Source organism: Neovison vison, chromosome 7 (genome assembly GCF_020171115.1).
Source record: "Neovison vison isolate M4711 chromosome 7, ASM_NN_V1, whole genome shotgun sequence".
Classification (NCBI taxonomy): Eukaryota; Metazoa; Chordata; class Mammalia; order Carnivora; family Mustelidae; genus Neogale; species Neogale vison.
Window position 1 is genome coordinate 178,049,502 of NC_058097.1, and position 13,282 is coordinate 178,062,783.

The 13,282-nt window shown below is 43.5% G+C and overlaps 1 protein-coding gene across 1 annotated transcript in view; it reads left to right on the forward strand.

Moving 5' to 3' along the window:
- Positions 1–9,904: 9,904 nt before the first annotated feature.
- The window catches only part of QSER1 (glutamine and serine rich 1), a 76,166-nt gene continuing 72,788 nt past the window's right edge, over positions 9,905–13,282 (forward strand). Inside the window, exon 1 of the mRNA XM_044259032.1 lies at positions 9,905–10,341. Within this exon, the coding sequence (XP_044114967.1) occupies positions 10,148–10,341 (194 nt within the window). The 5' untranslated portion in view covers positions 9,905–10,147. The remainder of the gene's footprint in view (positions 10,342–13,282) is intronic.

Here is a 13,282-nt window from a genome sequence, read left to right on the forward strand (position 1 = left end):
AAAATGTGGCAAATGTCAACATTTATGAAATGTTAATGCGTGATATAAAGGTATTCTTCATACTATTCTTCGACCAGTCTTAAAAAAGTTTTTTTTAAGGTTTTATTTATTTATTTGACAGACATAGATCACAAGTAGGCAGAGAGGCAGGCAGAGAGAGAAGGGGGCAAACAGGCTCCCTGCTGAGCAGAGAGCCTGATGCCGGCCTTGATCCCAGGACCTTGAGATCATGACCTGAGCTGAAGGCAGATTGATCCCAGGACCTTGAGATCATGACCTGAGCTGAAGGCAGAGGCTTTAACCCACTGAGCCACCCAGGTGCCCCTTCTTTGATCTTCTTTATGTAAAAAAAAAAAAAGAAAAAAGTTTAAAGAAAACCCCAAAACTATGTGCCTAGCACTGTTCTAAGCATATATGAAATTATTTATTTTCTCAACACTTCTGTGAAGCAGCTATTATTACCTAATTTTATAAAGAGGGAACTGAGAACGAGAAAGGTTAAGTAGCTTATCCAAGTTCAAGGTCACACAGTAAGCAGCAGAAGCAGTATTCGAATCAAAGAAGCCTAGCTCTTAACCTCTATGCTGTTCTGTCTCTCCAAAGAGTACCTCTTTAGTTTTTGTTTTGTTTACAAGGACATTCATAGGTACTCTCATAATGTCAGCCCTTCTCACTTATTTCATTTCTATTAGGTTAAGTTTCTTAACCACAATTGCTCTTAATCTCAGATTTTTGTTTTATATATTCATTGTAAATTGGGACAGCTGGAGAAGATCCATTGAACTTTATTGACTTTGATAGATAAGTGTCTGAAAAAATTGGCAGGCAATATTTGGTAATTGGTAGGCATCTCCAATCAAGATGGCAGAGAAGGGTGAGGATGCCCAGGTCACAAAGATGCCTCAGATAGAGCTTGGGGCAAAGGGACTTAGGTCTAAAACTAACTGTAAAAAGAAAAGGGCCCAGTTGTGATTTGAAGCTCCTCAATACTATAAGCCAATTCACACGAGTGTGGCTGCTGTGACCATATTTTCACAAGGCGAGTCCATGCATTCATGCTGATGTGGTTACACACAACATAGTGTTCTCATGGACTTTGGGTGGAAGACAAATCGATACACTTTTTCTGGAAAATAATTTGACAATATTCATGAAGGACATGAAAGAGCATTGAGGAGCATTTGTGTTCCATAACAAAGAAAGTCCACTTCTAGGAATGTCCCTTAAAGCATCAAAGAGATTACATATTTTTAGAAAGTTGCTCATTGTAATGTTAAAACTGAAAAATTAGAAATGAATGTCCAACAACAGACGAAGACTTGGTTGAATTATGGCATTTCAATATAGTAGACTATGATGTAGTATTGGAATTTGAACAAAATGAGAAAACTATTATAGATAAAATTTTAGCGCCAAGAGTTAACCGGCCACCTTCCCATTTCTTCAATATCAGCAACTCTTATTTTTGGGTCCTTTTTTTGCTTTCTCCCTGTACTTGTCTCCAAGTAGCTCCAGCTACTGTCTAGCCCCAGAGTTTTGAAACCATCTTCCTAGAGGCCTACAAGCTTCATAAGATGTGTTGGTAGTTGGGCATGGGGAACAAGGTAGAGGGCCAGCAAGACTCAGGATTCCACTTTTATCAGTAATATATATGAAGGGCGCATAGAAGCTTTTGTCTGGAAGAACGATAGTGTTTTTTAAAAAGGACCTAAGCTCACTTGTTTCAAACTGTATATTGACAACCTCTTTGGGATTATTTGTCCCAGTTCTGACCTGAAGATGCTTTTAGAATGTAGCTTTTAGCACTTTTTGCAACACTCCTTCACTCTGCCTTGTCCCCAAGCCTGACAGGAGAAGATTTAATAACTACTTTGACTTGGGGACAGATACTTATGAAAAGACATACATCAAAATTGAAAGCACTAACATTAAGTAGTTATATCAAATAGTAGTATAAGACATGTTTCCCCAAAAGCAGAACCTGAGATAATGATTTGAATGCAGGTAGTTAATTGGAAGGCAGGAAAAATGACAGAGCAGAGAGACAGACTGGACTGAAGGACAAGCCAAAGGGCCTTATCATCAAAGTTGCTGTTACTAGTTAACAAGAGCTTCCCTTCCATGAGGACCACTGAGAAGGGCACAAAATGCCTCCCTGGAGCCCACCTGGAAGCCAGGAGGTTGACTTATCCATTGGCTTCTGTTCTTCATTGAGTAAGGGTTTCTCCTAATGGGGAGGTGCAAACTTCTCTACACTCCGGAGAGCTCCAGTGGTGTCCTACAAAGCAGAATACAAAAAGACACATGACGTGGTCTTGGGATAGAATGCTGTGATCATTAGGTAGGTCAGAATTGTCTCAGAGGTGAGCCAGGACATGCAACGTGGGCACCAAAGGGATCTGCTACAACATGTCATAAGCAATGCTTCCTCTGAGTTTTTAAAGTTGTAAGCAAGCAGCCATATTACGTGAGCAGTGGAAAAATGAGTACATACACATAAATAACAGAAATGTAAAATTGATATCATGAATAATCCAGTGCTTATTTTCCTTCATAAATGTTCCCATGAGTGGATTTGTGGGTGTGCACATACGTGCTAGTGTAACTATGAAGAGACTTTTTCAGTTTTTACCTTGAACAGAGCAGTCAGTCAATGAAAGCAGAAGAAACTTGAAGACATGTTGAGCAAGAGATTGTAAGTTTCCTCAGAATTTGCAGAAATTTGGGAGAGGCTTTGGACTTCCACAAGATATTTGAGCCTACCATATCTGAATTTTAAGTAACTGAAAAATTTCATATGACAAAATTAAACCTCATACCAAGTAATGACGGGCTAGTGATTAGTATCTATATACTAACATTAACAGGCATGATGATTTGGTGACGTCTAAACCACTCCCAATAATCTTCCTTTACCACCCCTATATCTAGGGCTTTGGGACAAAGGGAACAGAGTAGTAACAAGAGAAGGGAGAGTGTAAAAAGCAATTTTGCAGGTGGTTTTCTGCTCAGGCAGAGTGTGTTTTAGTGTTTCATGCTTAGGCTCTAGCTGAAGAATCTGGAGACTTGAGAATACATGCTCTACCACTGTTGGTTGAGATTCAGTTCTTCAGCAGCAAAATCCCTGGAAAGTAGGTGCCTCAAGTTGTATTTGCAAACAACTGGGACAATAGGAGGATAGTGGGACTGTCCTAAGTAGTGACATGTTTTTTTCTTTTCTTGTTGTTGTTGTTGGTGGTGGTGGTGGTGGTAGCAGGTGTGTGTTTGCACGTAAATCTGTGAAGGGACTGTGCTTCTGGTGTTGTGATGGAACCAGTGTTCCATCTAGCCTGAAGATGTAGACCAGAGTGGGACATTAGGAAGGGAAAGGGAGTGTTTTCCATGGTTTTGATCATGTCATTCCCAGCTTAAATTGTTCTCATGGGTCCTTAATGTGAGGAAGTATACTAAAGTAATTAAATGTTTGGGTATTACGTCAAATAGGTGATTATTTCACTATAAAAATAAATATGGTAATAGATTCTAATCATGTGTTCAAGGACCCCCAAGGCCACCTTCATATGAAAAATAAATAAGTATGGAAAGAGATTATAAATCCTGTGTTTTAAATAAACATGGTAACATCTTAATCTCACAAAAAAACCTGAGGGTTGTGGGGGGTAGAGGGATAGGGAGAGGGTGGTTGGGTTATGGACACCGGGAAAGGTGTGTGCTATGGTGAGAGCTGTGAGGTGTGTAAACCTGACGATCCACAGACCTGTACCCCTGGGGATAATAATACATTATATGTTAATAAAAAAATTTTTAAAAAGACACTGAAACACTTTAAAAAATAATAAATAAATAAATAAATATGGTAACAGGTTATAACTTCACCAAGAACACCCTCATGTTCAATTATTTATTACAAGAACTCAGAAGTTAGGGAAGTTGTTATACTGATGGTTAGAGTTTATTATAGTGAAAGGATACAGATTAAAATCAGCAATGGCAAAAGGCACCTAGTTCAGGGTATAAGGGAGACCAGGTACAAGTTTGCAGTGTCCTGCCCAGTGGAGTCCTGTGCGCATTAATCAGTAAAGTACTGTCAACCAGGGAAGCTCATCTGAGCCTTGGTGTACAGGGTTTTTATTGAGAGCAGGTCACATAAGCATGGCTAACTGCCCTGTTGGCTGACCTTAATTTTCCAGTCCCTCCAGAGGTCAAACTAATACTATGTGGTCTGAAGACCCAACTGTAAGTCACATCATTAGCATATCTTATACAGCCCAAGGCCTCAGGTAAATGAAGATACTTTTTTTTTTTTTAAGATTTTATTTATTTGTCAGAGAGAGAAAGAGAAAGCACAAGCAGAGGCAGCAGAGGAAGAAGCAGGCTCCCCATGGAGCAAGAAGCCCGCTGCGTGACTAGATCCCAGAACCCCGAGATCATGACCTGAGCCGAAGGCAGCCACTTAACTCAACTGAGCCATCTACACGTCCCTAAACAAAGATACTCTTAGGAGGATTTTCCAAATGCTTAAAAGTTATTGCTCTGGAGCCTGGCAAGGGCCAAATCTTTCTTTGCTCTGTACAGTGTTTGGACAGCATGGACCTGCTTTGTTAATCCTTTACTGGATTTTAAGTAACTGAAAAATTTCATGACAAAATTAAACCTCATACCAAGTAATGACCGGCTAGTGATTAGTATCTATATACTAACATTAACAGGCGTGATGATTTGGTGACTTCTAAACCACTCCCAATAATCTTCCTTTACCACCACTATATCTAGGGTTTTGGGACAAAGGGAACAGAGTAGTAACAAGAGAAGGGAGAGTGTAAAAAGCAATTTTGCAGGTGGTTTACTGCACAAATCCATTGACTAAAGTAAGAAATCATGAGTCTATACTGAAATAGATAGATAGATAGATAGATAGATAAAGGGAAAATTCCTTCCAGTAGAAGAATAGAAACTAATGATTAAGGAATGAATTATGGAGGGGTGCCTCGGTGGCTCAGTGGGTTAAAGCCTCTGCCTCCTGGGATCAAGCCCCACGTCGGGCTCTCTGCTCAGCGGGAAGCTTGCTTCCCCTTCTCTCTTTCTGCCTGCTTCTCTACCTACTTGTGATTTCTGTCTGTCAAATAATTAAATAAAAACTTAAAAAAATAAAAGGAATAAATCATGGAGTTAGGAAAATTATTATTTGGTAACCATAATAACAGTTGTTTCAAACAAGAATAATTAGGGGATGCCTCAGTGAGTTGATTGGTGGCCCCTCAAAAATGTGTCCATGTCCTAATCCTCAGATCATGTGAATGTGACCTTATTGATAAAAGCATCTTTATAGATATAATTAAGGATCTTGAGATGACATCATCCTGGATTACCCAACTGGGCCACCAATCCAACGACAGGTGCTTTTATAAAAGACATAAGAGAAATGGTGCCTGGCTGGCTCGATCAGAAGAGCGTGAGGCTCTTGCTCTCCAGGGCACACTTCGAGCCCCACACTGGATGTAGAGATTACTAAAAAAAAAAAAAAAAGCCAAAAACAAAACCCAAAAACCTAAAAGAAGACAGATGTACAGAGAAGGCCTTATAAAGACTGAAGCAGAGATTGGAGAGCTGTGACCACAAACCAAGGAAAAGGCTGGAAGCTGGAGGAAGGGTTCTCCCTTAGAGCCTTCCCAGGGAGCACACAGCCCTGTAGACATCTTGATTTCTGATTTCAAATTGTGAGGCAATGAATTTCTATTGTTGAAGCCACTTAGTTTGTGATAATTTGTTGCAGCAGCCACAGGAAACTAATACAGATGCTAAAATCAGTGGTGAAAAAATGAGGCCTCAGGAATTTACATGGTCTTAAAGTACCCACAAAATATGCATTAATTATAAAGGAAAATAGAGTTAACTCTTCAGTGGAGAAACCTGGGCAGGAGCTCTTTACCAACCTTATTAAGTTTTGGAGTCAAACATATTGGCCTTCCCTTGCACCATCATCAATTTGTAGGGGCTTGCATGCTTTGGGGACTTACTTAACTTCACTACACCTCAATTTCCTATAAAATGGAAATAAAAGCCAATACCGCATGTTAAGGATATTTTGAGGATTAAATGAGATAATCCATGGGAAGCCCAAAGCACAGAACCTAGGACATATATATTCGATATTTATTGCTTATTCTTTTTTCTAAAGATTAAAAAAAAATTTTAAGATTCTATTTATTTATTTGAGAGAGGGAGAGAGAGAGAACGAGCAGGGTGGGGGGCGGCAGAAGGAGAGGGAAAAGCCGACTCCTGGATGATCAGGAAGCCAGATGATGTGGGGCTCAATCCTAAGACCCTGAGATCATGACCTGAGCTAAAGCTACCTTTAGCTTAACCAGCTGAGCCACCCAGGCACCTCATAGATTTTATTTTTAACTAATCTCTACACCCAACGTGGGGCTCAAACTCAAAACCCTGAAATCAAGAGTCGCATGCTCTACCGACTCAGCCAGGCAGGTGTCCCTATTATTGGTTATTCTGATGAGAAAGCTATCATCTGCAGAAAGAGGTTTAAATTTCCCGTAATCTATTCAAGGAGATAAAAGATACACTCAATGAAAGACTTTGTAATCAGGCTACACCACTATCTTTCTTCATCTCCAGAACTCCTGGTCTCCAATCATTCAACCTTCATTCTTCCAGACTCCTGATCAGCTAAGTCATTCACCAGAACCTGAGTCCATCCACATCCATAGCTCAGACCACTTTCTACACATACAAAATTTGATGATCGAGAATGCTTCCTGAAGTTCTGCTCACGGGGAGGAATGTGCCTCATCACCGTCTTTCAGCGACACCCAAGTGAGGCTGGGGCTTCCAAAGAAGCAGGCTCTTCTGACTCCATAGCTGTTTCCCTGGGTGGAATGACAGACAATGGGGATTGGTAAAAGATGACTGAGATAGGGTCAAGCCCCTGAGACAGAGAAAAATCATAGTGGGACTTAACTGCTTAACTTTCTGATGTTTTAATTTCTGATGCTGACTTTCGGGACTGAAATCAGGGCTGCCCTGGCAAAGACGGGGCTTATAGTTCTCAACACCAGAAGAGAAAGGAAACATGGAAAACTAACTAAGCCCCCTCCCCTCCTCAACCCACTTCCCACAAACATACTCCTGATATTCTCAGTAAAACCACAAACTTGGGGTCACCTGGGTGGCTCAGTCGTGTAGGTGTCTGGCTTAAGCTCAGGTCATGATCCCAGGGTCCTGGATAGAGTCCTGTGTCTACTTCGCAGGGAGTCTGCTTTCTTTCTCTCTGCCTCTATGTGCTTGCATGCTCTCTCTCTCTCTCTCTCAAATAAATAAATAAAAATTAAAAAAAAAAAACCCAACACCCCCCAAAATTTGACCTTCTTGAATCTTTCCAATTAATAGCTGGTCTCTTGGTAACACTGGAGTATATGAACTTATTGACTACATTTCCAGTCAGGCAAGCCCAAATTCTGCCATTCCCAACAAACAAATAAGGTTGCCTCAGTGGAGATGGGGTTCCACTGATCCTTCCTCCAACTGATAGCCTCTGTCACCTTAAAGCAAGTTGCTGAACACTGGGCTTCCGTTTCCTCAACAAAATAAGGGTGATGAACTACTCGTCTAACTCCAAGCTTCCTACCAGTTGAAATACTTGGTGATTTTCTAGTGGGATGGGAGGAAAGCCGGCTAATGTGCGGAGACGGTTCATGGATATATTCTGAGGCATTACTAACTCCTGGGTAATAAACTCAGAAGGAAGTGAAGACGGAGGTGGGGACAAGAAGACTCCTTCTTAAAGTGTAAGATTTCAATTCATCTTGCAATCAAACTGCCTTTGATGCCATCAATTTTCAAAACTTGTCCCCAATTTGAGAACTGAGATAGAAATAGCAGGCAAAGGAACATGGCACATGGTGACAGAGTAATATTATTTTTTAAATACTCACCCAAAATTTCCCTTAATATCTTTTCTCTGATTTATGTGACATAAATAAACTACATTATGGTGTGAGGGACTATAAAGGCTTTATTGCCACTTGTTTGGTATTGCCTGCATAACTCACTCTGAGTACCAGTTGTGGGTAACTCCAACCAAGGGCCATAAAACATTTATAGCCTGACACTCAACTTTCTATACTTTCTGTAAAGACCAAACTTTAGTGCCCTCAAAAATACTTACAAGTGTAATAGTTAGTAGTGAAAACTTCTTTCTCTTATTTAGATTACAGATTTCCAGTCTGCAGTAAGAAAAATATAAGTTTGCAAGGGAGATTTATGTTACTTCTCCCTGCAGGATCTCAAATTATCTGGCAAATTCCTTCCCCAAGGAAAACTACTTTTCAAAGATATCCAGGGTAAATGCATACTGAAATTAGCATAAAATTGGCAAGATCACTTGTGTCTACACGTTTGAATTCATTTGTAAATAACGACTACTTACTTCCTCGCTTCACCACCCCGGGACCAGACTCTTCAGCATCACAGGTGCCGAAAGACTTACAAAAAGGAAGGAATAGGAACAAAAGGATGTTGGCGCCAGGAGGAAAACAGAATCTCCCAGAACAAAAATAATCTCGTACGGAAGAGCAGATTCAGTATCAGGTATTACCGAAATTTAAACTGGCTTTTAAAATGGTGATCAGGGATAATGTATCAAATTTATTAGGTCTTCTACTATGCCTGTCTGGTTTGTTTAAACGTTTTTAAGCTTATCTTGAGGGGCAGATTTCTGTGCTAAGCACATAATAGCTGTTAAACCAGTATTGATTTTTTTAAGGGGGATGGTCAATAAATATAAACTTTCCTGTTTAACTTTTACTTTATGCCTTACGGACCAACCGATGATTTCCATGAAGCCTAGGTTTCACTACTCATGATTATAGAAGAAACGCAGCTCTGATATACAACAGAAGATCCTCAAAATAATCACTAAATTAACCCCCGCCAAACTGCGTGGAGGTCACACGGGAAATGTTTGGGTAAAGTCCTGCTTAAGTCCCAAGTCTCAGACGAAAAACTCCAACACAAAGTGTGCATAGTGAGTTTAAATGTCTTGTAATTAATGTCATCCAGATGGTAGTTGGATTAATCAATGAAGAGGCAGTATTTACCTTCGGATAGAAGATTCTGAAATCCAGAATGAGAAAATTCCCAAGGTGGGGGTGGGGACAGTTAATAAGAGCCCCTGGGAAAGGTCCTTTCAACGAGGATTGGAAAGTAATACGTTTGAATTTGAATCTCTTTGAATATAAATCTCCCCTAACAACAGGAAAAGGGTCCTCTAGCGCAGCAAGCTTTGTGCAGGAAGGGAGTAAACGGAACTGTGAAACAGCGCGCTCAGCTGTTTCTGGTTTGGGATCGGGCTCAGAGAAAGAAATCGCGATGTGGGAACGGAGTGTTTGAGACGCTCAAAATAACTCGAAGGGTCAAATAACGAACTCCAGGCAAAGCGTTGACAAGCCTCCCCCTTCGCAGCACCTAGGCTGGGTTTCCGCTCAATTTCCCCTCCCGCGCGCGGGGCGGACTGCGGGCGCGGCCCCTTCCCACGCGGGGCGCGGCGAGCGTGGACAGCTCCCCGCGGAGCCGCCGAGGGCGGGAAGTCCGCGGCCCGTTGGCTACCACCGGCGGGCACCGCTCAGGACTCCCGCAGCCGGCCGGGCGGGCAGGCCTCGAGCCCTCTCCGCCCCGCTGGCCTGAGAGAGGCGGCCGGCGGCGGCGGCGGCGGAGGAGGCCTCGCGGGCCGCCCGCCTGGCCCGCGAGCCGCGAGCCGCGAGCGCGGGGCGCCGAGGGGAGGCGGGGCGAGGCCGCGGGGCGGAGGGGGGCGGGAGGTGCATCCTGGGAAATCCACCAACATGGGGCGAAGCGGCCGCCGTCGCCGCCGTGAGTCCCGGCCGCGGATGCCGCCGCTTCCCTGACCGCCCGGCTGGGGCCTCGCCGCGCGCCGCGGCCCGGGTTCCCCCGGCAGAGACCGGCCAGCGCGCCCTCCGCCCGTCCGCCCGCCGGGGCCATGTGAGGGGGCAGCTCCCTCCGCCGCCGCCTCCACCTCCTCTTCCTCCCCCCGCCCCCTCCCTCCCCTCCCGCCCCCCATACACAGGGCCCTAGAGGAGCCCCCAGTGCAGCCCGCCCTCCCTACGCAACCCCCACGATGGACAGGAACTACGCGACCTCCGGCTTCGCCGACCCGCCGCCGCCGCCCGCGCCCCCCACCGCCCCCGCCACCGCCAGCGCCGCCGCACCACCCCCCGCCCCCGCCTGGGCCTACGAACCCCGAGCCGCGGCGGCCACCGCCGCCGCCAGCAGCAGCTGCAGCAGCGGCAGCAGCCCCAGCCTCAAGGCCAGGTAGGGAGGGTGGGCGGCGGGGTCGTCGTGGGCCAGGAAAGGCCGGGGATGCGTTTGGGGCCTTCGCCCCTGTGCAGCGCCGCCCAGGGGTCCGGGCCGGGCGGGGAGCCCTCCGCTCTTCTCGCCCTTGCCCGCGCTGGGAGAGGCGGATGATGACTCCTATGAGGTGGTCTTGGGTGAGGTGGTCTTGGGGTGGGTGGGGGCGCCCAGTGCGGGATTCGCGCTTAGGGCTGGTAGGGGACGGTGAGTCAAAGGGAGGGCTAGGCGGGAGTCGTGGGTCTCCGTCACCTCGCGGGTCTCGGGCTCTCTCACATGGTGAAGTTTGGGTTCGTGCCTGAACTGGGCGACCAGGGAGACCGGGGACTGGCTTCGGGGGGCTGAGAGGGGCCCCTGAGGAGTTCCGGGCAGTGACATTCCATTGTACTAGAACGGACAATGTGGTCTTGGGGACCCCGGCAATGTGAGGGTGGGGGAGGCGCGAGAGGAAGAGGCGCCGAGCCGCGTCCCTGGCATTGGGGGGGACCCGGGAGGGCTGGGCTGCGGGAGAACCCCTGGGGCGTGGGGCCCGGGAGGGGGGCCTGGAGGGGCGCGAAAGCTGCGACGGAGCTGGGTGACATATGTTTGCAGTGGTGGCCAAGATTAAGCTATTTCTCTTCCACGCGTTCAAAGTTACTCTTGGGTTTCCTCCCCTTTTAACAACAGCAGGAAGTAAGGAATCTTTTTTTGCCTTCTGTGTCTTGGGGTAACTAGGAATTGGGAAGATATTGGAGGGGGGCTGGTCAGTGAAGGCCGTAAAGGTTGAAGAACAGAAGCATGCTTCTCCATCTCGGCTTCTGAAACCCGGGTTCATTATGTAGCGCGGGGTTCAAGAGTTCATCTTTGCTCCATCATGACCAAGGGAATCTAAAATGTTGACTCTTACAAGATATTTAAGCTCGCGGGAAATGTGTAGTAGTGCCACACTGTGAAATGGTCCATTTGAATGGTAACTGGAAGGCGTGGTCTGCTTTGGACGATTCGGGAGCGGGGTGTTTTAAAGCCACCTCTGCCGAACAATGCAGAATCTGGTAGGTGCAGCTTCTGATTACAAGGACCAGGGAATCCTGGGTTGCTAATGACTTCATCCTCAGCTACCAACAGGAAGCTTCGTGGCTTTATGATCTCATCAGATTTCTTCACTATTGTCACGACAGAAGTGAACTTTTTTTTTTTTTTTTTTTTACTTTATACATTACAGTTCTAGGTTATCTTCTTTGTTTTTGTGAAAGTTCCACCTTTATGATTTGGAAAATAATGTGTGAAGAGTAGTTGGTCTTTGTCTTAATACCTTGGGATGATTAAGAGAGAATGAGAAAAATTTGATTCAAGAAAAGGGAAATAAGCTTTCTCAGAAAATTTTAGATCCTTTGTTTAAAAGAGCTGTGATTAAAAAAAAGAAGAAGAATGCGATGTGCCAATTTGGAGCTAAATAATTGCTGAAACTTTTCAGAAATAGCCATAACTTTGTATTATATGCTCTTAAGACATTTTAAGGAGTTTTATGAAAGATGTTTGGCACTTTTCCCATTATTAATTTTTTTTTTTGGTGCTGATTTGTTTTTCAAGTAGCTTTTGCATTAAGTGCGATAATTTACAAATTAAAATTGCTTTCTCTTTAGTGAACGATAATGATAGGTATTTGTGCAGCACTTTCAATGTTTTAAATAAAAAGTATTTTATTAGGTAAATGGAACAAATTCTACTTAGTTATTTCTGTTATTTCTTTTAGCAGAATACTTCTGAGGCAAGAAACTAAAATCTGCTTGTCATATTTTCCAAATGTTATTTATCAAAGTAACAAAGAATGACTTCCCAAACACATTTGAAAACAGTAAGTAGATTCATTTGGAACACATAATCTAAAAGAGGTTTATTTTCTGTTTTTTGGAAGTTATTGATTCTTAAATGCTAAGCCCCCCCCTTTAAAAATATGTATTTTGGGGGTGGAGTTAACTAAATTTTAGCATCGAAAATGCAGGCTTTCCCCCTCCCCCACCAACTTGCTTTGTTAACATCTTGTGTTAGGATCAGGCCATCTGTACAGGGCTACACACACTTCTTAACTGTACCTCATTTTATTCTTCAAATTGTGAAATGTCCTCTCTCATTTCAGTTGTATAGAAAATACTGAATCTGAAATATGGCCTGTAAATCTTTAAGTATTCTGCATTTTTAGAAGCCCATTCATATTTTTATAACATTTTAGAAAGCTTTTTCATAATTCATATATCATTTGAATGTTTTTGTTCCCCTTTGTGGCAGTTTCTTCTTGAAGGTGCAAATGAGTACTAGTTGTGATGATGTGATATGGATACTTATCCATAAAGAATTAGCCTGTCTGTCACCTTGTTTCCAGTAACCTATTCAGAAGCTAACAGATGGTAATGACATTCTGTTGTTACTGACATGTCCCTACTTTGTGTCTTTGCTTGGTCCTGAAAATGAAGTATTTTTATTAGTTGATGGGGAAAGAACATGACAAACAATTTCTCATTACTTTGAAATTAATACTTTTTTGGTATTTCAGCTCCATCAGGTATTGGGTATTTCTGTTGTATTAACAATTAAAAAATTAAGAGCTAAGGGGAAACTCCCAGCATCTTACCATAGGGTGTACAGAGTTTTCTGAAAATTTATGAAATAGTACTCATTAAATCAACAGGAAATTCAGGGATAAAAATTGGTCTTATAAATCTCCATTTATTTGTGTTCTTCTCAGTTAATTTTAGGTACTGAATGGGCATATCTTTGCCTATCACCATGCAGCTGGAAATACTTTTGATGGGGCTGTTTGAGATACTATTAATACCTTTGCATACTTTTGGAAATAAGATGATCATCAGGAAGCTACAGATCTTCCTTTTCTCTACCTGTTATTTATATCTTGCACAGAGCATCGAGA